The 26598-nt window shown below is 47.4% G+C and overlaps 1 protein-coding gene across 6 annotated transcripts in view; it reads left to right on the forward strand.

Annotated features, from left to right (window-relative positions):
• The window catches only part of STK33 (serine/threonine kinase 33), a 1615433-nt gene that overhangs the window by 452239 nt on the left and 1136596 nt on the right, over nucleotides 1–26598 (forward strand). For all 6 annotated transcript variants that reach the window (XM_069623713.1, XM_069623715.1, XM_069623714.1 and 3 more), the window contains one exon: nucleotides 16564–16668. In XM_069623713.1, coding sequence (XP_069479814.1) covers nucleotides 16564–16668 — 105 coding nt within the window. The remainder of the gene's footprint in view (nucleotides 1–16563; nucleotides 16669–26598) is intronic.

Consider the following 26598-nt stretch of genomic DNA (forward strand, 5'->3'; position numbering starts at 1 on the left):
CAGGCTCTGGCTTGGTAAACCTCTTTTCGAGGGGATTGTGTCCTCCTACGTATTCCACATCTATGACAGGTAATCACCACAGCTGTGCTGCTTCGGAAAATGTTCGGCGTCTGCGTCCTGCTTCGATGATATAAGTAGGACACACGACGCCCGTAGCCTCAGTTCCGTTTTTTCCGCGAACGTGTTTGCTTCAAAATATTGGCTCGCCTCAGTTCTTCAGTTTCTATCGGTTCTTCGTTATTTGTGAAGAGTATAATGTCTTCGTCGTCTTCTACCCCGCGGTCGGGCTTCAAGAAGTGTCGGGACTGAGGTTCCAAGATGTTGCTTAGGGACCTGCACGACGTCTGCCTCTGGTGCCTCGGCAGCACCACGCCACCGATGACTGTGACGATTGCCAGTCTTTGACGTCGAAGGCCTTGTAGGAGCGGAAGAAGAGGCTATCTGTATGTAGGGTTTCCAAACCCTGAAAGTCGAAATCCGCTGGGCTTTTGACCGACTATTCGAGGGGCGACTCTCCGTGTCGGCGTATGTCCTGGGGGTCTCGGTCCCGGAGTGGTTCCCGCCATTCCTTTGCCTCTTCTAGGCACTCGCGAAAGCGCCGTCACAGGTCGCCTTCCCCGTCCTCGTCCGAGGACTCCGCCAGACCGCGGGTAGCTTGTCCTACCAAGCATTCCTCTCCTGCGGAATGGGACGCATTTCGTAAGGAGATGATGGTGATTTTCGAATCGCAGGTCTCCGTTCGAGAGAAGCCGGCAAGGAATGGGCTCGGGCGGTCGGCGCAATCATCGGGGGCCGTCGAGGTCCTGATAAGGACAAGGTGGATCGCTCTAGCCATGCCCGCTCCAGGTCCCGGTCCTCAATGCCCTCGAGACCGTCGGAGCCTGTGAGGTCTTCTAAGAAGACGTCGACGCCATTGGGGCCATGTCTGTCGAGGGACTCTCTCGAGGCTCCGCCTCCGAGGAAGTAATCGACGGCACCGAGGCCGTCGAAGGACACACTCGGGGCTCCGGCCTTGAAGCCGGTGTCGATGCTGTCGTCGCCTCGCCCGATGCCGATTCCGGGGATGCCCTCGACGCCTTTTGTGGAGGCTTTACCAGAGGTACCCCGTGTGACGGTGGAAACTCCAAGGAAGGTCCTGAAGGAAGTCAGTGAGGCCTGTATCCAGCGTTTGGACTATATATCTGAGGTGGATGAAGGGTCTGATGTTGAGGGTTTTTTTCCTCATGAGGTTCCTGATGAACTGTTATCTGGTCATAGCCAGATGGAAGACCTGCGTCAGTCTTTGCACAACACCAAAGGTCGGGCACCTCTCTGGAGGTTGAGTTCGGTAGGCCTGAGCCTGGCACGCACACTGAATCTTTAAAGCAGCGTTTCATGTCGAGGGTGACGGAGTACTTGGGGTGGTCTGCTCCACTCGTGGATTTTCTGCAGGATGACCTGACAGATATCTTGGGCCAAGGTCAACCCAATGACCCGGTGCTGCCATTTCATATGGCCTTACAAAGAAGGGTGGCGGCAACTTGGACTGCTCCAGAAAGTCTCCCGGCAGTGGGTAAGTCATTGCCGAAAAAATACCGTCCAGCCAGTGGCAACCCCTGCTACTTGTCATCGCACCCTACTCCGTAGAGTTTGGTGGTGCAGGCGGCTACGGCCCCAGCAAAGCAGGCGTCGTACCCTACCATCCATGCTGATGGGGACGACAAGCGCTTCGACGGTTGGGCGAAAAAAGTATTTTCATCTGGGGGTATGGCTTTAAAGGCAGCCAACTATGTTTGTGCCTTGGCAAGATTCACTCACACTTTGTGGAGTTGTGTTTCTTTGGCGGCGAAGGGGAGGAACAGGATGCTTTTCTTGCCCTCGTTCAGGATGGCAAGCATTCCTTGTGTGAATCCGTTCAGTCGGGTCTGGACATGGCAGATTGTGTCAGCCGGTCCATTGCGGCGAGCACCGTGACGCCCAGGTTTGTGCGGTTGCGGAAGTCAGGGTTTACACCTCCTGTACAAGCCCGGCTTCTCAACATGCCATTTGATGGTGAACGTCTTTTTGGCAGCAAGGCTGACGAGAGCCTTGAGAGGCTGCCGACCTCCAAAGCTGCAGCGAAGTCATTGAGTGCTGCAGTCCGTCAACCTCCGCCTTTTCCTCCTAGGGGACAGCAATGGAAGGGAGGTTCCTATTGATACTACTCTACCTTTGGTAGATCGAGGGGGGCTGCTAGCCAAGGGGCCAATGTAGGAGTACCAAAGGTGGAAAACAAGGTACTAGAGGTGCCAAAGCCGCTCGGGAAGTTGCCTCTTTGCCCTCAGGCACTGCCGCAGCTGCTTCTGCTCAGTCATGAGGCCATGTCCCATGGATCGCCGGTTGGGGGAAGGCTGGCGCAGCATCTTGTAGAATGGCATGCCATTACTTCAGATGTGTGGTTTCTGGAGATCATAGCCCACGGCTACTGTCTTCCTTTCCGGCAGGGGCCTCACGACAATCCACCAAGGAATCTCTCTTTGAAGAGTCCAGATCCGCTCCTTGCGCATGAAATCAAATCCCTACTGGAGAAAGGCGCCATAGAACTGGTGCCTGTAGCGGAGAGGAACAAGGGATGGTATTCCCCCATATTTTTTGATCCCGAAAAAAAACAGGGGATTGAGACCTATCATGGACTTGCGTGGTTTGAAACAAAAACTCCACAGGAAGGACAAGTTCAAGGTGGTTACTCTTTCTCAAATCCTCCAGGCCCTTCAACTTCCGGACTGGTTGGTGTCTCTCGACCTCAAGAATGCTTACTTTCATGTGCCGATTCATCCCAAGCACAAGAAGTACCTGAGTTTCGCGGTTGGCTACTAGCATTTTCAGTTTCGGGTCCTGCCGTTCGGATTGACCTCCGCCCGAGGGTCTTCACCAAGCTGATGGTGGTGGTGGCAGCCTATCTCAGGAAAGGGGGGGGGGTGATTCATATCTACCCCTACCTGGACAATTGGTTGATCAGGGCACGCTCTCCCGATCAAGTCCTGGATCATCTGTCAGTCACCTGCCACTCCCTTCACAGGCTGGGCTTCTCCCTCAACTTGAAGTCCCACTTGACACCTACCCAGCAGCTCCAGTACATCGGAGCAGTGCTCGGCACATCCCTGGGGCAGTGTTCGTCTCCCCAGGTGAGGGCTCATTACATTCTACAGATGGTGGACAAGTTTCAACGTACCCAGAGTCTCCCGGCGTTCGAGTTCTTGAGGTTGCTCTGCCTCATGGCATCCTGCATTCTACTGGTGCCAGAGGCCAGGTTGCGGATGAGATCTCTGCAATGGGCTCTCAAGATGCAGTGGTCGTAGTCCTCCGGCAGTATGTCGGACCCTGTTCAGGTGCTGCCCTCGGTCGCCCAGGATCTTCTGTGGTGGACCGTCAAAGGCAATCTGATGAAGGGGGCTCCATTTTGGCTATCCTGGCCGGAGGGAACGATCGTGACGGACGCATCCCTCACGGGATGGGGAGCTCATGCCAACGAGTTGAGAGTCAGCTGTCGTTGGTCTCCATCGGAGTCCAGACTCCATGTCAATCTGTTGGAGCTGAGGGCCGTCAGGCTAGCCCTGAAGGCCTTTCTGCCTTCTGTGCGGGGGAAGAATGTCCTGATTCTGACAGACAATACAGTGGCCATGCACTACCTCAACAAAAAGGGGGGGCAGGGTCTCTCCCTCTGTGCAGAGAGGCGATGCAGCTCTGGTTCTGGGCCATCCAGCAGGAAATTTCGATCTCGGCAGTTCATCTGGCCGGAGACCAAAACGAGGAGGCAGACGCTCTGAGCAGGCAGAGCACGGTCTCTCACGAGTGGGAGCTGGCTCAGGACGTTCTCTTGGAGATCTTTGCCCTTTGGGGGACCCCACAAGTGGATATCTTCGCCACCAGTGTCAACCGGAAGTGCGAAAGTTTCTGCTCGTAGGAATTTCCTCCAAGAGGAGCCTTAGGGGACGCGTTCGTAGTGGAGTGGTCCTTCCCACTGCTGTATGCGTTTCCTCCAGTCCCCGTCATTCCGCAAGTGCTGCGGAGCTTACGGAGGTTCGGTTCCCGGATGATCCTCATTGCTCCGGCATGGGCCAGGAGAGCGTGGTACCCGGACCTTCTCGACATGTCCATCTGCCCTCCACGCCGTCTTCCCTACCGAGACGATCTGCTCTAACGGGAAGGAGGTCAGGTTCTCCATCCAGAGGTCAAGTCTCTCAACCTTCATGCTTGGTTTCTGAAAGGTTGAGGTATAAGGATTGGGACCTCCGTGAAGACGTGATGGAGGTGTTGCTTTCAGCCAGATGGCCCGAAACAAAGTCCCTGTACTGTTGCCATTGGAGAAAGTTCTGCGACTGGTGCAGGGTTAAGAATGTGGTTCCTTTTTCATGTGCCATTCCTGTGGTTCTGTCTTTTTTGCTTTTGTTAGCCCACAAGGGCCTGCAAGTGGGTACCATTAAGGGTTACCTGGCAGCGCTGTCCATATTTAAGTGCTTGTCTGAGGAGTGTTCTTATTTTAAGATTGCTTTGATTTCTTAATTTCTGAAAGAACTAACTAATGTGTTCACTCTGTCACCTTTGAAGGTGCCCGGTTGGGATTTGAATTTGGTTCTGAAATTCCTAATGGGAGTTCCGTTTGAGCCCTTACATTCTTGTCCTTTGAGACTGTTTTCCTTTAAAACTGTATTTTTAGTTGCGGTTACTTCTGCTCGCAGAGTGAGTGAGTTGCAGGCACTATCCGCCAAGCCACCCTTCATGTTGTTCCATAAGGACAGGGTTGTCCTTAGGGTTAGTCGTCCTTCCGGCGTTCTATCCTCCTCCGCATCCTGGTAAGGACGAGGAGAGGCTCCATAGGTTGGATCCTAGGAGAGCTTTAAGCTTATACATCTCACGCATGTCCCGTGTCAGAGGGGACGATCAGCTCTTTGTAGGATACGTTGGAAGGCGTTTGGGTCAAGCTGTTACTAAGCAGACCTTGTCCAGATGGATTATCTTGACAATCTCGGAATGCTACCGTCTGGCGGATAAGGACCCTCCAGTAGGCTTGCGGCCCATTCTACTAGGGGTGTGGCTGCCTCCACTGCCCTGCAGAGGGATGTTCCCATTCGTAACATTTATGAAGCAGCCACATGGGCCTCTGTCCATACTTTTGTAAAACACTACTCCCTGGATTCTATCCATGGACAAGATTTGGCCTTTGGCAAGGCGGTCCTCTATTCTGCAATTTAATTGGGCAATCTAAAATTCTAAATTCTTTCCCACCTCCATACGTTGGTACTGCTTTGGGAGTCTGTCATAGATGTGGAATACGTCAGAGGACACAATCCCCTCGAAAAACAAGTTACTTTCTTACCTGGTAACGTTCTTTCGATGGGATGTTCCTCCGACGTATTCCACATCGCACCCTCCCAACCTGCCCCTCTACCGAATTTCTTATGCGATTGCAGCTTACGTTTCCGCAAGGTTTTCTGTAGTCATACTGGCAGAAGATTGGTGCCACACGTTCTGGGGAAAAAACTAAACTGAGGCTACGGGCGTCGTGCGTCCTACTATAACATCCGGTGACGTCGGCTCGACGGAGGCCCTCGAGGACAGCAAATCAACGTCATCGACGCAGGATGCAGACGCAAAACTTTTCAGAAGCAGTACAGCTGTGGTGATTACCTTTTATAGATGTGGAATACGTCGGAGGAACATCCCATCGAAAGAAAGTTACCAGGTAAGAAAGTAACTTGTTCTTCTCTCCAACCCAGGTCAAACTGGGTTCCTTTCTCTCGACTATCACCCTCTCAACTTGCAGCGTTCCCCAGGGCTCTAACCTATCCCCCTGGTTCTTCAACATCTACATGGCTGCCCTGGCACGTGTGATCGCCACTTTCACCTCTAATTTCCAGTGTTATGCGGATGACACACAACTATCCTTCAGGCTACCCTCAGCCGCCTCTTCCTCCTCCTCACTAGTATCTGACTGCCTGCTATTCAGTAATGTGTGCTGCAAACGACCTTTATCTCAATGCCAACAAAACTGAGATTGTGTGCATTGGGACACCTGCTCTCGCTTTTCCCCTCTCTGGCTGCCTTCCCTTGGCCCTGGGCCCTCCTAACCCCACCTGCGAGGCCAAAAACCTTGGGGTCATCTTTGACTCCACTCTCTCCTTCTCCTCTCACATTTCTGACATTTCAAAAAAATCTCACTATCAACTACACCTCCTTAGAGGCACTCAACCTTTTCTCACCTTCCCTCAGCGGCTCATTGTCTCCAGAGCCCTAGTTCTCTCCAGGTTGAACTACTGCAACAGCCTCCTCCTCTACCTCCCTGCTTCCGCCCTGCGCCTTCTGCAACTCATCCAGAACAGAACCGCAAGGCTTAACCTTGGCCTCAAGCCCAGGGACCGCATCTCTCCGGCGCTGACATCCCATCAGTAGCTCCCTGTGGCTGCAAGGATCAAAGTCAAGACCCTCTGCATTGTCCACAAGGCCTTCTGGGGCCTACATTCCTTCAACGTTACCTCCCTAAATACTTTCCCTCTTGAGCCCTCGCTCATCTACTTCCAACCTTCTGTGAGTGAGCCGGTTCTCCAAGCAGAGATTTGGAGGGAGATACCTTTCCTCAGCAGGTGCCTCCCTCTGGAACAGCCTCGCTGCCACCCTCCACCTTGAGCCTGAAATTCTCAAGTTCCGGAAACTCCTCAAGACCTACCTCTTCTCCTCTTCCTTCTCTCTCACCCTACCCTGCTAAACTAGAACTCTGCTTCCCTTTCTTTTCCTCCTTCCACACAGTTTATCGACTTGCTCCCTAGTGTACCTCAGAGTTTCTCAGTTTCACAGGTCCCAGGCACCCTGCCAGTCCTTCTGCACTTGCCACTAGGCCCTACACACCTCTGCACTTGTAATTAAAACCTTGAGAGCTTCTCTCTCTGCACTTCACCAGTCTCTACTGACTGGGCGCACTTGGTCCCCTGTCCCTCCTTTGCCCTCCCGCACTTGCATGATCTGTATACAGCCTTGCCTGTTGATCGTTCTGTCCTCCCTTGTGTTCACCCCTTAATGTGCACTTGAAAAAACGCAGAATTGTCGTCAGGCCAATTTACTGTATCTAAACTGTTAAATGTATACTATTCACTTTATCTGCCTGGGCAGACCGTTATCGTCTCAGGAATTGAAGGGCCCTGAGCGACTGTTGTTTTTCCCCATGTTCCTTCCCTCCTTGAGCGCTTCGAAACACCTGCCTGTGTATGGGCGCTATATAAGTAAACATTACCATACCATACCAGATATTTCATGAATGGGGCGTATTGGAGTTGGACGTGCTCACTTGAGTGACCAATGCAAAATGCATGACATTTTCGTATCTCTAGGGCGGTCAGAGTTTGGTTTCTCTCACGGATGCTCCGATTTTTCCTTGATCCAATAAGACTATATATGAATTTGCACCGTGTGAAGGTATCATGAAATAGACAGACAACTGAACTCAAGTTTGCTCTTTATACTTTTAGTAAATCAAATGGAGGGTTGGAAAAAGTCCTAACTTGCCCTATGCTAAAGTGGGTTTTCCCTACCTAACCAAAACTAAGGAAAGTCTGTGTCGAGACGTCCAAAGTAAATGTCTTTAGGTGTCCAAAACCTATACTTGCCTTCACATCTATATGTATACAATGTGTAGGGATGTCATCTTCAAAGTGTTTGAATAACAGTTCCAAGCTTCCTCCAGCTCTTGGTTGGAAACAATCTCCCTTCCCCACTATTCAAGATAGTTCACAAAATCCCAAGGGGGGGGGGGGTTTCCTTCTCCAAGGCTTCAAGATAGTTCACAAAGCACCAGGGGTTTTCCCTTCCCCAAGGCTTTAAGTATTTCAACATTTTAACAAAGTTAAATTCTTCAATTCCAGTTTACACTAGGTTTCCTTTAGATGTACCCACAAGCTTTGTATTTCAAGTGGCTTTTCCATAAGTGGTGTCCTTGGTCTAGGCGCAGTTGTTGGACCAAACGGTCCTCCCATTATAGGTCACGCAACTGACGCACCTAACTTGCTACTCCTTCACCTGCACGTTGTCACTGTTTCATCTTTACAGTGGGATTTGGTTCAGGCTCATTTCACATCCTCTTGATGTTTTACCATTACTCGTTTGCCACTATTCAGATGTTGCACTTTCACATACTGTTATGGCTCTTGCTAATACTTGTTTTCTCAAAACACATGGTTCCTTTATATTCACATGGCTCTGGCCAATGCTTGTTCTTTCAAAGTATACAATTCCTTCATATTCATGTTTCTACAAAACTGCTTTAATTCGGATCGATATTGAAAAAGTGCTTGTTTCTACTTGAAATGTCATTTGAATTTACTTTGCCTCTGCTTATTGGGATATGGCTCCCTTGAGTTAACCTGGTTTCTTTCCCTGCCAGGTTACGGTTTTTCAACTTTTTGCTATTTCTTTATACAGGCCACCCCCAATATGCCCAGGCGTCCCTTTAGCACCTCACGAAACTCACAGGTCTCTTCTGGTGCCTTTGGTTTCTCTCGCGGTGGACCGTAGCAATGGCTACAGTAAAGTCTCCTTTGTTTTTTCTTCCTTCGGCATCCTCTGGTTTTTCGCGATCTCCACATTTCTCAGCGTCTCGTTTAAGAGCTCTGGTAGGCCTTGTTCGGCTTGCCTGCACCTGCAAACGCCCTAGAGCTTCTCCTCTGTTCTCGGCATCCCCACAGTCTGCTGCTTTCTTGCTGCGGCTCTCGTCAGCAAACCTCCTCGCTCCACCACACCAGCACTCGTTCTTGCCAGCTTCCAAGGAAGATTTGGTCCTTCCACAGCCATAGCCAATACTGTCATCCTTCTTCCTGCATCGCGGGTATTTAAACATCCTACTGAGATGATTGGTTCTCTGACTAATAGACTGCCCCTTGTTGGTTCTAGTGAATTCTGTCTTTTTTTTTGTTGCCTCTTCCTCGTCTCAGTACCAAAGTGGTGTGTGAAAGAGTGAATGTCAATGGGTAAATAGTGGTCTGGCCTACAGTAACCCACACATGTCTGGGGGATTGACAGAGAAAAGGGGGATACTATGTCTCATCTAAGGGTACCTCATCTTCTCTCCCCAAGTCCCCTGCACCCAGGTAGTCCTCCCTCGCATAACCACCTCCAGGGTCAGGATCTGGTAGCAACAGCCTTTCCCTGGCCACCTGGGACGAGGATATCCCAGAGAAAGAAGTGAGGACACTCTCAGATTCCACACAGCTGATCCCCATCATCATACTCATTTAAAAGGTGATATTTAAATGGCAGACAGCACTCAATTCCTCAGTGCTAATATATGCACACTGGCTACCGGGACCTGGTGAAACTGGCTTCAGGAGGCCTAATATTTCCCCCACGTTTTCCAACGGTTCATGCTCAGCAGGAGGGGAGTGTGCTTCACCCCGCCCTTCAATCGCTAAGTGTGGTCAGCTGGTTCCTGAGATGCTTTCTCTGGGACACCAGGGGCTGTCAGAGAAAAATCTGACAATAATTCAAGCGGCCAGAAAAACAGTCGCAGTATAAACAAAAGTGTCTTAGATTTGCCATTGGTATGTATCAAGAAGTGCTTAAGCCCCAGAAATGCACCTTAGATTACATTCCCTCATTTATGCCTGCTGAAAATTGCAGCATTTTGCTGAGCTCCTCCAAGAGCTGGTGTCCATCTGGGTAATCCTGTGCCTTAAGATCTTTCTGAATGGACATTTTCATTGGAACTTTCGGGCTGGTACCCAGGAATGCATTGCACCTTTCACTATTGATCTCCCAATTCTGGTGTTCGCAACTAGTCCAGGTTCAAGGAACAAAATCTTCTTGTATTGCTCATCACGCAGAGGCAGGCTGGCGACAGGGGCCAGTGGTGAATTTGCAGGGGGCGATTTGTTGAATTGGTCATGGTGCTGGACTGCTCTCTTAGCTGCCATGTATCCCAGTTCCATGCAGAATCTTTGAGCCAGTCCTGTTTTTTTCTCCCACTACATGCTGGGACTTCTAGGTAAACCTTGCAATGGGAAAACGAAACTACAAGTTGCAGCATGCAATTGGATGCAAAAACCAGGACTGGCTCTGGGTGTCATGCATTGAACTGGAAAACGTGGCAGGGAGGTGCTCCTGATTTGGATGTGGGCTGCTGCATCTCCTCCTAAAGAAAGGCAACTCCTCCTGCCTTTCTTTAGCTGTAGCAGGCTGCATCAGTACCGGCTCTTGGGATCAGTGGGGTAGTCTCCTCCTCCCAATACAGTAGATTTCTCTTATCTCCCCAGGTTCGGGGGGTCAGACTCGGTGTGAATTGTGATCCTGGAGCTGCACTGTCTAGACCATCACCAGCTCAATTGGGGGCATCCAGCGTCTACAGTTTCCACGCAGACTTCCATCCATTAGCCTTCAAGTAGCTGAGGACCCGCATGAGCAGTGCATGTGGACTGGACTGGTAGCATTTCAGGTGTCTTACTATCTAGATGGGGTTTCTGATTTAATCCAGAGAGACCTCTCACTGTACTTCATGGTTGTTGTTACCACACCTTCTTGTGCACGTTAATCACCCACTGTGCTGTGATCCTACCCTTGCTTTTATTCTAGAGGCATCAGTCTGATGTTTTTAACATGGCCCTCCCTTTACCTCTTTGTTCGAGTGTTGCTTTCCCTGATCTCCCCCTCCCGTTTCCTCCCACTCCCCATGAAAATAACATTAAAAAAACAAACCATAAGGAATCCCCTTGAACCTGGAGACGCCCTAGAAAAAACCATAGGGCCACACTACCGGGAGCTACCAGAGGGCCCAAAACCATGAGTTCCATCCTGATAGCGAATAGTAGGCGTGGTTGCGCTTAGACTACGACTTTGGTTGCCCAGCCCGGCTTGCGTGGGGTATTCAGATATGTTGCTGCTTGCTGCACCAAATTGTAGCAGCAACTTATGGCGTACTCCTTATGGTAAGAGTGCTCTCTGCAGTCCCATTGCCCTTCAATCCTTACTTGACCTTCGAGATCTGTGGTGTGATTTCTGTGAGAAGTTGTCCCTCCTGTTCATGGAGTATTGAATTTCCTCGTTCCTTTTGGAGCGTCCTCTCTTTGGGCACGGGCCTATGGGCTTTCTGATTGGCTCTGAAGAAGACGGGAGCTCTCCCAGTTCTGCGGGTCCTGAGTCCAAGGTTAGACCGCTACTTGCCTCTTCGCTTGAGGTCACTTTGTATTATTCTTCATTGCTGTGTTCAAACAGCAGTGCGAAGGGGAATCCCCATCAGTAACAAATGTTATGCTCACGTAACGGTGTGGTTTGGTTTAAGGACGACAATCTCTTCTTTGGGCGAGGGTGGATGCTGACCGGCCTTGACCAATTTTAACTTGCGAGTCTTCATATTCAATAGTTTCCTGTTTTCTGGCCTGTTACATTATCTCCACCTTGTGCTTGTAATGGTGAAATTTGGCTAACACCGATCGTGGTCCGCCCGGCGGACCTGCAGCTCTGTGCACCATCTCAAATTCCAGGTCTGGAGTCATGCGAGATGTAAAGAGCCTAATTCACCAGGGCCTTGACTTGTCCCTCCAGACTCGCTGGGGTTCCGTTGGGTGCTTCCTTGAGACCTTGTATCCTAATATTGACTCTCCTCTCCCTGTTTTCCAAATTGTCAACCTTAGCTGCCAAGTTCAGATTTTTCTGCTCAAGATCTTGGAAGCAGCTTTCTGTCTGCATCTCCATGAGGTCTGTGGACTGTTGATAATTTTCGAGTGCCTCCACTTTGTCTTCCTTCTCCTGGAGGGCGCTTACCATGGTGGTCATACTACTGCGTAAAGATCTCATTTTGTCCAACAAGAGGCGTATGTCTGCCTTTGTCGGGGTCTCATGGTCCTCACAGTGTACGAGAGGCCCCTCTGGGATGGTCTGCGTTGCCATTGCTGATGCGGTTCTGCAGTATCCTTGAAGCTTTCAGGGTGTTTCTGGGTCAATCTCCTTTTGCATGTGTGTCCTGGTTTCCCTCATGGGGTCACTGCTCCTCCAGTGCTTATTTTAGGGGCTTTCTGCTCTTTTCTGCTTTTTTCCCCTTCCCTATTGCTTGGTTTTGACTCAGCGTTAAGTCTGGGGCTTGGAGGCACTTGCAGCTCAGTGCTGGCCCGCTTTGCCGATAAGAGGACCGCTTTTCCCCACTGAGGTGCCCACCGCTGGATGTGGTGCATCTCCAATACGCGACAACACTGTCCGAAGTCTGTCTTTATTTAGCCTGCCTCTGTTTTGGGGCACTGTTTCGCTGGGCCCTTTGTTGTGAGCGGCCTTCCTCTCTGCTCCTCCGCTCCTCACACTGAACTTGTTCCCTGTCTCCCGGCCTGCCTCTGTTTCAGGTCCTGCTGGGGGCGGGGGGGTTGTTGCTGTCCTTGCTTGAGGGAGGGGACTGAGGAGGGAGCTGCTGTGCGCCCGCACTGAGTGTTTTTGTCCAGAGTTTTATCCTGGCTCCTTCCTTTCAGGGTGTGTGCCGTAGTTTTGATTTTGCGCGGGGGGATCTGCTGCTTCCAGCGCTTTATGGCCCTTTTTAAGTCTTTCCCCCTAGGAGTGGGATGGTAGCGAGTTGGATGAGGGCCAGTCCTTATTGGTGCCGTGGTCTGCTATTGCGTTTCTTCAGCCTCTAGGGAGAGAGGACTGCCTGTTGTGTACCGCCTGACTATAGCTATGCGCCTTTCTATTCCTATGCCCTTGTTTTGCTGCTGCACTGGGTTCCCCCCTTCCTGGCTCTGCTCCTCTGCGGTTGCTGTCCTCACTTTGTGCCCTGCCAGTTGGGGAGGTTTTTTCAGCTTCTGCCTGGAAGGAGGAGCACAATCGAACCCAGTATGCTGGGCACTCCTGGTATGGACTTTGGTCTGCCCTCCTTCACCTCGAAGGCGAGCTGTGGTGTCCAGTGGCGCGGGTGGCTGATGCCTGATGTGCCTCTCGGTGCATAGCATGGCTTGTCCCTCTCTGGGTGGGTGGCAGCTGCTGTGGGGTTCCCCGGCTACACCACAGTCCAGGACCGTTGTGGCGCATCTTTCGTGTCCACCCCTCCCCTCCCCCCCCCCCAGGGAGTACGGAGTGTGCGATTCTTCAACAGTGAACTGGTGGGGGCTCGTCTCCCTGCTCCCGCTGTGCTGGTGTCTTGCTTTGAGCACTGCATTACGGCGCCTGCCTCTCTCGTACCATGTCAGTGGTGGTGGGGCGGGTTCGTCATTTTCTTCCTCTTCTCTCGACGGCCCATGCTCCGGTCAGTTTGTTTTGGCCTGGGGGAGCCGTCTGTCTCCCCACTTTTCACTCCACTTGTTCCTCTGTGTCGCGGCTCTGCTGCACCCACGTGGTTGAGCTGCTACTCTGCTTCCCCTATCTGCTCGGCCAAAACAGAGCGGCAGGGTGGCACCTCTTCCAATGTTGATTCCTTAACGTAAACCATCCCGATTTCTCTGGTGGTTGCTTCTGCGGCGGGTCGACCGCTTCCGCTGCCTTTTAGAGCTGCTCTGTTCCTGCCATGGGCTGGGCTGGCATTCACACACGACCGTCTTCTTCGGGCTCTCAGGGCGGCAAATACTCAGGCTGATTGCACCCCATGGTGGTCTCGATTGCTTCATTTTTAAACATTGCTATTACTGCAACACTGATCAAGTGTGCTACAGATTTACTGCCCATAGGTAAAGGATCGGTTCAGAATGTTGTCATCAGTTGGATTTTATAAAGCTTTTCAGGTTGATGTAAGCCTTCAGAATCACACTTGTTGCTGCGCAAGTTGGCACCAAAAGGTATCCATGCTCATGCAGTGAGAGTTAAAACTGCTGCTTTAGTATTGAGGAGGCAGGTTCTGTGGAAGTCAGTGCGAAAGCCATGAAACGGCTGGTCTTCTCGGTCTATATTTTCCAAACATAGCTGCCTTTACACCAGTTGTAGATTAGAGGCTAGATATAGGAGTAACAGAGTTACTCACCATAGTGACTACTCTACAGCCCGTCTAATGAGGGGGGAAATATAGACACCAAATTCAGGGACACACACCAATGAGCATGTAGGAAATGGGACTTTGAGCTAAAAGTACAGTAGTCACTATGCTGAGTAACCTTTTCTATTTTAATCACAAGAGACTCTACTATGAACTACCCCTTCATTAAGGAACGTAAGATTGAAGGTGATAATAATGGGCACAAAATAACTGAAGTGTCTAGGTGAAAATGAATGACTCCAGAGAAACCTTTATCATACTCCAAACCAGATCATGATCAATGATACAACCTGTGCACCTACATACTTAATACATGATTTGTGTCTTAGAGACGTGGGGCCTCATTACGAGGTAGGCGGTAAGCTGCCGGTGCTACCGGCGGGCTGCGCCGTCCTCGTAACACTGAGTTCACTGCCTGATATCCTGGTGCCACAGGGACATTACAAGTCATGGCAGCCCGGGATATCAGGTGGCGGAATTGGGAAGTCCCGATTCCTGTGGAATCCCATAGGACCATTGTTAACAGGGCTGGTGCTTCTGTGACTACTCTGCATTCCTGGACCGTTGCGCCTGGCTGGTCAGAAGGCAGAGTTGTAGTGTCGCGGTCCAGAACGGGTGCTGGTACGGAGCGACCAGCACCCTTATTTCCGGGCTGCCACACTTGTAATGAGGCCCATGATCTCTCTTACTAGAAAACATTTCTTGGAAATCTTTGAATAGATCCAAAGAGTTCCCAGAAATCTAACGTCTGGGAGAATATGTTAATTAACATCCCTGGTGCACTGATGCTGTGTAGACAATGGTAGAAACATTTGGAAGAATTAGCAAGATTTTTCACATCCTAAAGAAATACAAACTAAAACCCTCCTGTGAAAATTAAGGAATGTCTCAAATTGTCCAGCATTCAGATATAATCATCTCTAGGTCAAATGAGTCCTGTAAAGTATACTGACTTTTTTGACTTAACCACTGCAATGAAACTCCTTGTGAAAAGAATCGTCAGTGCCGCAACTAACAGGTATATTTTTTCTTGGATGATTTACAAAATTAGGTACAGTGGTCTTGTACAGCCATTATTGCCGGCCTCTCTGCGCTTAGCTCTGTAATAAAAGTGTAGGGGTATGGTTTTCAGCGGCAGAAAGACTGGTGATGAGTGCATGTCCGAAGCACTTGTTATCTGTGTTTTGGTATGGGCTCTACTGTGTTCAGGTGAGAGGGGTCCCTGGGTTGTGTTAGCATTAAAGATAGTCCCAGTGTTAGGAGGGTAGCCTTCACTGCCTTGGAGTACAATGGAGTGGGGTTTTGATATGAAAGGTATGGTAGCAGTCTACATTTAGTGTGATAGACTTTGTGGATTGCTTGATGGTATGTGTATGTGGTGTAAAAACATTGAAAGTTTAATGGTGAAACCTTAGTAAGGGAGGATAAGGTGTGGGGAGGATGATGTTAAGTATTCAAGATTTCTTCATGTGCACATGTAAGCCTGGATGTAGTGTCTTTAGATCTCGAGGGTGAGAAAAAGAGGCAATGGGCTGTGGGTGACTGAGTGAGGAAATCTGATTGTAATATTTTTTTCTTTTACGGTAATGGTAGAGCCTACTGCTCTCCTTAGTAGGCAATTTGGTTGTTTGGTCGTCTAGGCACCAATACACCTTGAGTAGACATGTACGGAGGCCGGCGATTCCAGTTGAGTTGATCTAGGTCTGTGTGGTAGGCTCTAATTGTTTTTTCTTCCTTTGAAACAAAGTTGATTTGAAAACTAAATTGGAATACACCACTCCAGAGGATTCCTGTTGTACACTGTTTTGAGTGCTAGGAAGATTAGCCCTAATCTCAATCTGTTTTACACACAGAAACTACTTAGCAGAGTATATTGGTCCTCCGAGAAGATTTTTGACCGCAACCCATCTCATGAGGTAAAATGCAGTCTGGCTATCAATCCTGTCTCCCAAATGTTGATTTTTCGTGGAGATGGGGTTGTCAAAACTTGAAAACCAATTGGTCCTGTCAGTGGATCTAGAACTTAAATTGAATGACAAGTTTGTTCTCATAAGTGTCAGAGAACTTAAACCTCTGCCTCAAGTTCAACAGTCAAGAGCTCAATGTTGGCCAAGAAAATTGTCCAGAGAAGGATAATGTCATAACACAGATCCAAAATTGAGGAATGCCTAACGAACTTGAGTAATCGCGTCACAATTTAATGGATTTCATTCTAACTCAAGGAGAACAGTGAGGAGTTCAAAGAAATAGGGGGAGATTTTCATGGAACTGTAGGACTGAAAAAGTCATACTCTTACACATTTACAGATATCACTGATGGTTGCTACATGCATTTGCAAAGTCAGATGTCATTGTAGTGTCCGTCTCTTTCAGTAGTGAGACGATCGCTCTGCATTTTGTTTTTTTACCTCCGACTCCCATGGTCCCTCACCTTTGACTACATTTTGCCTACCTCTTCTCTATACTATAGTGTGTACTCTTGCATCTGTGGTGGAGAAAACTGAAAAGAAAGAAAATGTTCTGTTTTTGTATTTTTATGATCTATATATCAATAAAAATGATTCTGAACAAAGATATAGAATATAAAAAGCAGGCTCTAACTAACAATGTACTTTCAATTTTCAAAGGCTGGTAGCTCGGCTGTAAAGCTACTAGAACGAGAAGTGAGCATTTTAAAAATGGTCAATCATGAACACATAATTCATCTGGAAGAAGTATTTGAAACTCCTAAGGTAAAGTTTGTTTTAAAAGAAGCTTCTTAAAGCAGAAATTAAAGAAATATGTTTTTGTATGCTTGCATCATATTATCTAATGCCCTTTACACTTTTGTGGGAGCAGATTGACAAAACACATGACTCAGAAGATAGATTAGCAAAACCTTTTTATTTTTTGTCTGGGTTTGGTTGGAATCCCTGTGGGTTCTAAAGGTGTATCTGCTTTGAAAGGGTGTTCCAATATTAGGACTGTTTTAGTTAAAAGTGCCAGGAATGGAGAAAATGTAAAGCGTGAGGCTTTTTTATGTACTAGGATAACAGATCACTGCAATCTGAGATCGCTCTGGGATGGAGCGAAACCATCAGGCTAGGGGTGTGTTTATCTATAACATAACGGATATTCTTCTCCTGGACAAATGTATGCAAACGGTGTCTAGATGGGTTAAACTGTAACATCTCAGGATTGCCCATTTATTCTGTTTAGTTGGAATACTGGTCTCCCTCTGGTTTCCTAAACCATATACAGTGTTGGGAATATAGCACCAAGCCGTTCTTTGCCTAAAAGTATCACTGTTGCACATGATGGTTTCATATCTTTACGTCTATTACATTTGCATCTTCATGCATTTGCATCTTTTTTGTTAAAACAGGGACACTTTTCTACCTCATAACTGGGCATTTGGCCCTTTGGGTATCGTGCATGCAATGTATGGGGATGCAGAATAACTCTGACACCAAATAATCGAACAACTCAGGAAGATGACAAAGGTGCTGTTTTATTAACAATTATCTAAAACGGGGAGTTACAACGGACATCAACGAACATTCGCCTGAGCTCTCAGCGTATTTCCCATAAAAACATCCTTGTATGCAAAAAATAAGTCGGTCGTGACATCATACTACGTGGCAAATAAGAAAAACTTACGCGGGATTGTGATACGTTCAAGGGGAACATCTTGACCACCGAAAACTTGACCACTGATATTCATCCTTCATTGACAACACCACCATCCCTGTTTCCCAAGCCATCAAAACACTTGGAGTTTACCTAGACACCAACCTATCTATGTCCAGACAAAACAACGCCATTGCCTCCTCTGCAGCCTACTACTCAAAACTCCTAAACGTAGCTAGGTCAGTCCTCACCCCTTCCAACTGCTTGACCATTGCTAGAGCCCTCATTGGCTCTAGATTGGACTACTGTAACGTCCTCTTTACTGGCACATCAGCAAGAAACCTGGACAAGCTCCAAACTATCCCAAATAATGCCCTATGCGCGCCTTAGGCATCCCTAAAAGGGAACACATCTCGGAAGCTAGACGGCAGGCCCACTGTCTGCATGTCCGTGAGCGTATCATCTTTAAAACTCATGCCATTACCAATAAGAACATCCACTTTTCAGCCCTGCCATACTTATCGCAGAGAGATAACAAGCCTCGCTCCTCAAGACCCAACAGAACACCTTACTCCAACCTTCTGACTGTGCCTAAAGTCAAGCATGCCAGAGGTGGAGGAGGAGGAGTTAGTTTCCCTTTCAAAGCGGCTAGGTAATGGAACTCCCTTCCTCTCACCTTCAGAACTGAGCCCTCACACCTGGCGTTCTGCAAAGCAAAAAGAATTAGGCTCTTCACCTAACCCCTTTCTCCCCAACAGTTCACCTAGGTTAGGCTGATGTGTGCATACTCTGTATACAAACCATTTGTAATATTTGTATGTATTATGTTCCTAATATCTGTATGTTCTATTCTCCTATGCCACGATATGCTACACACCATGATGTAAGCCTCATGTAGCTCTATCGCCCATGTAAAACATCATGCGCCCAATTCTGCACCCCTATCCCCCTGCAACTGTAACTAAGCCGCTTCCTTGTAACAGCGCCACAATGTCTCTGGACTGCTTGCATGCTTTATAAATGCAAATAAATAAATAAACATACTTTCTGTAAGGGCTGCGATTGTGATTGGCTATCTACTGTCAGGTGGACAACTTATGCCTACCTCTAAAACCATGTCTTCATCAACATTAAGTACACAGTAGATCATTGGCTCTCAAACTAGAAGGCCCTTCGTTATACGGCCTTCTATAATTGGTTGGCACGCTCGTGCCATGTCTGGAACATTCGGTTCACTTAGCAGCACATAAGCTCAGACCCAGGTGCCAGAAGGTGGACTTGACTTTACCTCCCCACCCAATTAGCCCAACATCTCATCACCCATGCCTTCTGCCATGAAGGTTGTCTTTGAACTTGTACTTGCAAAGTATTCTTGGCTGTGGTAATATATGGGAGTACAGGCTTTCACTATTGGTGTTCTAGGACTCCAAGCTCAACTCTGTTTCCATCCTCAGCTCAAGTGACGGGAGACCACGATTTGGTCCATTTTGCAGCATTTAAATGACTTAAATTAATAAAACTTGGTACACATGGTGTTTTCTTTCCACCTTAACAAGGGATGATTCAGCTTCGCACATTTACTGTCTTCAAGAATAGATAACCGACCTTGGCTGCTTCAACTTTGATACCAGGCCAGACAGCCTCGCTATTCGTTTCCACAATCTCAGCTTATTCTTGCTGCGACACAGTTCTTGCCTTTTCTGTCCATGGGTCCTGGCTTACTAAATTCAGGACACCGATGTCCAGTTTCTATACAATGGCGGCTTCGCCTGCAGTCTATTTACTACCTATAGCCAGCTTCTAAGATTACTTAAATCTACTTGCGTTACAGCATCTGTACAGTTATTGAATGGCTTGCATTTTCTGCAGTGCTTCACACACTTGCAATCTTCTTTTTGCATTTGAAAGTTTACTCGATTCTTAACTTCGTCATCAGTTTCTGTAAGATCCATGCGTTCTCATCAGTCAGTATTCTCAGGGCGTCATGCTAGTCTTTCGTGACATTACATGCTCCTGTTTTGCTCCTTTTCATATTCCTTCAGGGAGTTCTTCCCTCAGATTATCGTCTCTTCGGGGATACATTTGATGGGGCTTTCTCAGAGGGTACCTTCTTTCGAATATTCGCTGTGGTATGGTCACAACTGCTGGTATTAAGCATGGCACAATCTCAGGCTTCCAACATATAGGAGGTAGGGGGCGGGATTTCCTGCAGAGGCATGTACCTGCTCTTCTACATTCCCCCCTCTGGTTGAGTTGACTGCTTCTTCAATGGTCTCCACATCTTGATATTTTCTCTTGAAAAAATGCTTCTTGGATTCCAAATCTTCATCAACCCCCTCAGGGTGTCAGCTGATTTGACATGCTCATCCAGGTCATGTAGTTACACTGTCCATTCGGATTACAATAGACTCATCGTCCCACGTGCTTTTTATGATTCTTTGATTACAAGAACTTTGTTCCTTCAGGTACTTTGATGCTGGCCTCTATGTATTTTCTGACAGTCATCAGTCAATTTCTTGGGTCCAAACCCAGATTCAACATCGATCATGATCTTCATTCCTACTGCTTTCTTTGACGTCTTCTTGCATTGGGCGAACACTATCCTGATTACACAGAATCCAAATATTGCTCCAAGAAACTTGAAGATGTTTGGACATCCACTGCGGAATCCATGAAAATATGAAAGCAAACCAACTGTCTTCCATCTTATGTAGGTTCGTTAGCAACGTTATGGCCTCTGCCAGGGTCCCATTCTCGTCATGAGAATGTATAAATGTGTAACATGATGGCCCGATTTTGGCGCAAACTCCTCCTGATCATATCAAGGGCAAATCTGTTCTGCAGGATCATTAGTCGTATGGCCCTCAGCTCTTCTTTGATAGCATTGAATCCCTTTATGGTGGTATTGATCATCTGCAGGAGCTCCCATCTCGTAATCTGCAGTCACTTAGCATTGGCCATCGCCTGGATCCCAGACATGAATATAGTCATAAATATTGAAATAGTTTTGCTGAACAACCTGTGTTCATATGGAATGGAGTCATATGCTTCTCTTGACTTGGCTGAGAAGTAATTCTCTCTTCAGGTTCGATTGAGAAATTCAAACAATCTTCTTTTTCTCAAATGGGCATCTACTTTTGGAAATTTCCAATGTTCAGGTCGCTCTGAGGAATCACTAATGCCGGAACATGGATGAACACTAATGAGGACGTTCCTGCCCAATTTCATGTAGGCCCTAGGCCCACAAGCCCAATATTGATCCATGAGGATAGCTGTCCTTTCTCCTCGCCTGGAAATGTCAACTGTAGTTTTGCAGCCTTTATCTCTTACATGCTTCTTTCTATATCTTCGGAAGCGCAATGTCGCATTTGCCAATGGGATTACAACCATTGGACCTGATTCATCTTCTACCCATGTCAGTAGTTTGACATGTTTAGCCCATGACTTCAAACCTCTATTGTTCACTCTCTGCACCTCTTGTACATATTCTGGGTTCAGTAGATGAGCTGCACAGGACATCAGTCCTGCTTCCCATCCCTTCTTGGACTTCACTCATCCATAGACTAAGACTTGAGTTTGTTTCCAACATCCAGGAGATCCAGCTATTTCTGTTACATCGGGGCAATCGATTCTCTTCATGTCTTCAATGACTACCTCTTCCTGTCCTGCTGCAGGATACACAAGCATCTTGCTCTCCCATTGTTAGGTAGAAACCTGTGCAGTTCCCTCTGGGACCACTGCAAAAGATTTAGGGCTACAGGTGTTTGGCAGTAAACCCACTTGGTAGCAGTCTGTACCACACAGATTCACTTGGTAGCTGTGGCTGAGCAGTCGGACTTCCCTCAAGAAGAGTTAGGCAGTATACAGAGTATTCACAATAGGTCAAAAGAACACAGTAGAACAAGTAAACACTGACCAGAGCTTGGTGTAAAAGAGATACAATTATTTATTTAAAACCACATCTAGTAAATCACACAGGGACTAAGGTTAAGCAGTTAAGAAACACGGTCACTAGAAGATATACCCTCCCTTGAAAGAATATTAGACAAGTCTTACGTAAAGCCCCACTTATTTTCAGACAGCGGTGAGCGCTTAACGTAGATGGCACTCTAATAATTTGTTTTTAAAAAGGGAGAGAAAAGCAAAGAACAACTTGAAACAGATCCCAACACTTTTACAAGAACAGAACAAGAGGGGAAGGCAAAGTAAAACGGTGAATTCAGAGTCAGTAGGCCAGATCTGCTTTAAGAGGATCGAAACAAAATGTGTCCAAGGTCACACGGTTGCAGTGCACAAAAGTCTTGTAATGGTTCAAAAAGGAGTTGGATCAAAGAAAGGGACCAGTTAGAGGGTCAAGGCGGCCAGCCCAGTCCAGAAGGTTAAGGAGTTATTATTACCTTGTTGCAATCTTTAGAAAGGGAGGCCTGGCGGGCACAGTACCTTAAAGTGGTGAGAACGCTCCAGCGGGGGCAGTTGTTCCTGGCAGCGGATGCAAGTCAGTGCTTCGTCCGGGGGAAGAGAGGATCTCGTCGTGGAGGAAGACAGGAGTCCGTTGCACTGCCAGGGAAGAAACCAGCTGCACAGTTTCTCAGGTACAAGGAGCGGTCCATTGATTCGCGGTTCAGTGTTGAGTGGCTATCCGGCTGCTGGGGTGCTTGGCACAGGCAGTTCGACCACAAACCGGGCTGGGGTGCGAAGAAAGAAAGGTAAACTGGTTGTGCCCACCAGTCAGGGGAAGAAGCCTCTCCAGACGGGAGATCTTCTATGTCGACGGGAAGTGGTGAGTCGGTTCTGCAGGGCTCCACCGGTGGCGTCGTCGTGGTAGGTTGGCTCAGCTTCTCCCTCGTCGGATTCTCAGGTCCTGTGGCGACTTCTGAAGTTCCAGTCCCCCAAAGCCCTGCTTTTATGCAGAAAACTCCCATTCACTCAGCCTAGCTGTCACTCAAACATGCTAAGTGGTGAGCCGGCTGGCTCACCACTTGGGCCAATCACACAAGAGTGCGACTTGAGTTACCTAGGTAACTCAGTCCAGGGTGCTTAAACCCCCTCCCACACCCCCTGTGGTACCCAGACAGAGTGGCACCACTTTTGGAGGCTTCTGTGGAGAAGCCTGCCAAAAAGTGGAACAAAGGGCTCGACTTGGGTTGGAGTCACAGAAGAGAACACAAACGCCATCTTAGAATCAAGTCTTGGCAAAAAATACCAACCGGAGAATTAATATTAATTAAGTAAACCGGCGGTATGTTCGAGGCTATGAGAATTAAATAATTAAAGTTGGTAGCCTCGATCAATGGGAAAATCCCATAGGGAAATATTTGCGGTCGAATATAAAAAGTAGTTTCCACTGCCACCAGGCAAAACTCGATCAGGTGGGACGGAGACGTGCCCCTCGACTAACAGACCCCGGGGCAATTGAATTGCCCCGACCAGTATATCCACAATATGATGGTTTGTACTGGTTTCTGTTAATAATTTGGGACTAGTAAAGCCAATGGTGACTTTACATGCCCTGGGAGACAGTAGTCAGTCCCAGGGTATTGAGTCTATGGTGGGGTGTCACTATGACACCCCTGTGTTACTGCACGGAGGGTGCTGTGTAACACACATAGGAAAAACACATGAGACCCTATGGAGTAAAGGACCCCATAGCCCATAAAACACATTGACAGTCAAAGGAATACCATAAATCATGTCCAATAGTGGGAGAAAGTGTCTCACTCTTGGCAGGAGGAAAAAACAAACTCCAGAAATCCAGCAAAGCTGCTGGGCGACTCACTAGGTTAGGAAATTCAGCCTAAAGAGAGAATTCTCCCTAACACCCATCAAGGTTCCTTTTCCATCTGTGTAGTCTTGATATAATCATCCTGGAATGGAAACAACCATTTCGATTTCCATCCTAAAGTGGCCCAACTTCCCTGAAATTGTCCTCTGGTCATACATGCTTCAATATGAATGAGGCACCTGGCATCGTGTTCTGGGACTTCTCTGGAGATGAAAATTTGCACTGTATTCATGGCATAGGGGATGAGATCACAGACATAGCAACTCTTCTTAGATGTTTTTCCCCTACTTCCCTCATGTGCTGGTACCACATGTTATTACCCAAGTGTGCTGCTTTATCTAGATAGGTATGTATCCCCTCATTATCTTCCTCTGCATTTCTCCTGTCTCTTTTAGAAGCCGTGTACCATTCATGAAGTATATCAAAGGAAGTTCCCATAGTAGGAAGAACCGTAGGGATCTGTACCTCAGTGCTAAGTGCTAACGTGATAGGGACTGTGAAAAATGAGGAACAGGAAGACAGAGAGTAATCGTACAGTCATATATTATGCACAAAAATGTAGGCGTAATTTTCTCGCTCCATCCTGGTACTTGTTGCACTTGTACATTCTCTAGAACCGTGCCGGCTTCTACATTTCTCATCTTTTATACAATCATCAAATTTCTTTATACTTGCAACTGGAAAATCTGCTCAGTTATTGTGATGAGAAGCCTTCTTATCACTGGGCCAGTTTTTAGAATCCTGTAAAAAAGTGCGAATATCAACGTCTCTTTTGACAATAACAGGATACGCTTGAAGTATAAACACAAAGACAGCAGGCACAAGTTGATGAACATCACTGTCAGTAAGTACCATATGTTTAACTGCTTAGAACGAGTATTCACCACAAAATGAATCTGGATACTGATCTCGTTTCCAATTTCTGATCAAGAACTGACTTTTAGGCATAACTTTGATGCTTCAATGTATTGCGAAAAGTTCATTTTCAAACTTCCTGAAATTCTCGGCAAGTCTTTGCACTCCTGCTAAAATATCTATAAGGAGTGTCCACTGAATCTCAGTTCAAATGCAAAAATCTGCATTAACTGGTTGTTTTATCATCCTCCTTCGTCATCGATCGAGTCTACACGCAATGAAATTCTTCTTCTTGCCTTGCTTCTGGATCATCAACTGTGGGAGGGCGGTTCTCACCTTTATAGGCTTTCACATCACCCAGGTGAAGCCATGCTCGTATTCCTTTACAGCGGAAGGGGTTATATTCTCTACGCAAAAGGGACCATTGAATCGTGGCTCATGCCATTTTCGAGTAAGGTTTTTAATGAGAACTAGGTCTTCAACATATAATTTAGGTGCTGTTAGTAGTTGACTTGGGTTGGTTGTTGAATTGTATTCTTCTGTGTTCTGAGACCTATCGCCCTTGCGCTTGACTTTATCTGAAATGTGAGGGATACTAGAGGTCATACATGTCAAATAGGTGTGCAGTTCATCACTTAAAGTTTTAGCTACACTCTGGGCATCAACTTCTATGCCTAGATGGAGGTGTAAGGGGCGTTCTCATACGCCGCCCTGTCACTAGTTCATGAGTGGTGAGGTGATGGTCTGATCCTGGCTGATTCCGAAGGGCATATAAAGCTAGGGGTAGGCAATATAGCAATCCCTTCTTCAAAGTCAATTTAATCTTGGCAATCCTTTCTTTAAGGAGGCTGTTGATTCTCTCACATATCCTGTTCGCTTGTGTGTGATAAGCAGAAAATAACATATGCTTAATATTCAATAGGAGCCCTATTTGTTCAAATAGCTCACTAACAAAATGTGGCCCATTGTCGGATCTCAGCCCTTCACACACACCCAATCTTTTGAAGACTTTGTGCACTAAAAACTTCGCTGCGCAAGTGGCATCACGGTGTGTACACGGACCTGCCTCGATCCACTTGGAGAAGGCACACACCACCACTAGTAGATACTTATATCCATTGCATACTTGGTAAATACTGAAATTGACCATTTGGTCGAGGTATTACCCCACTAATCGTTCTCAGTGTATGCCCAGCAGTAAACGTTTGACACATGGTGCAGTTTACCATAAATAGTGCAACATGCTCCAAAAAATTTTGAATTAACCATTGTTCTGCAATTGTAGCAGCAAGACTCTCCCTAGTTACATGCGTAGAGTAATGCAGCTGTTCAAGTGTGACCTTTAATAATGCTACTGGCATCAACAGCTTTCCAGTACTGTCTTGTCGTCATAATGCTTCTGTGGGGGATAATAAAAAACACCCCCTTCTTTTCCACAATTCCTGCTCTTCGTGTGGTGCACTCCCTTGATCTCCATTAGTTCAGTCATCGACAATTTATTAAACCCTTCTTGTACGAACATGTTTGTAACAACTTTTTCTTTAATACTCTCAGTATCAAAACTCGAAATGTCTGGGGAATATGCAAACCTTTTGGCTTCTTCATCTGCGGCTTTGTTCCTGCAACAGCTAAAATCTGTTTGCTTAGTATGCGCTGCACATTTACAACCGCTATGGCCATTGGGAGTTTTAATGCCTTAATAAGCATATCCAATAAGGAGGCGTGCTGCACTGGAGTGCCGTCCACACAGAGGTAGCCCCTCCTTTTCCAACATGCTAATCCTGCGTGTCCGATTGACATCACGTAGGCGCAGTCACTGTACACCATCACTTCTTGCCCTTCGTGTTTCTCAAGCGCGACAATAAGCGCTTCTAATTCTGCTGCTTGCGCTCAAAAGTGAGACGGTAGCTTTGCACTTGCTGCAACTTCAAATACAGCAACAGTGATCTGCACTATAGTGTGCATGTATATTAGTGAGGAACAGCTTTAATTAGGACCTATCCGAGTACTTCAGTAAAACTCCATTGACCGAGATCACTGAATCTTGGATGACTGCCTTGAAAATGAATTCAGTCGAAACACATGTCGGCTGGCCTTGTGAAAGCAATTAAACGGACCACTGTTTAAAACTCTGGACTTTTGTTACACCATTAATAATGTGGCAAATCTAACAACATGTTGGGCAGAGCGTGATACGCCAATCTAGTTATCTTTAGTCTATACAATTTGCAGGTGCTTATGGGTGCACTTGTACTTTGATTGGACGACGCAGCCGCCCAACACAAATGGTAGTAGTGGTCATAGCACACTCCACAGGGACCAATACCCATACCTTTACTTTGCTACTTTAGATCCCGTTGACATTGCTCCCTTCATCAGAGGAATCTCTTCTATTCTGTCCCACCGTATTTCTGGG

Source organism: Ambystoma mexicanum, chromosome 11, assembly GCF_040938575.1.
Source record: "Ambystoma mexicanum isolate Mex_15411 chromosome 11, UKY_AmexF1_1, whole genome shotgun sequence".
NCBI lineage: Eukaryota > Metazoa > Chordata > Amphibia > Caudata > Ambystomatidae > Ambystoma > Ambystoma mexicanum.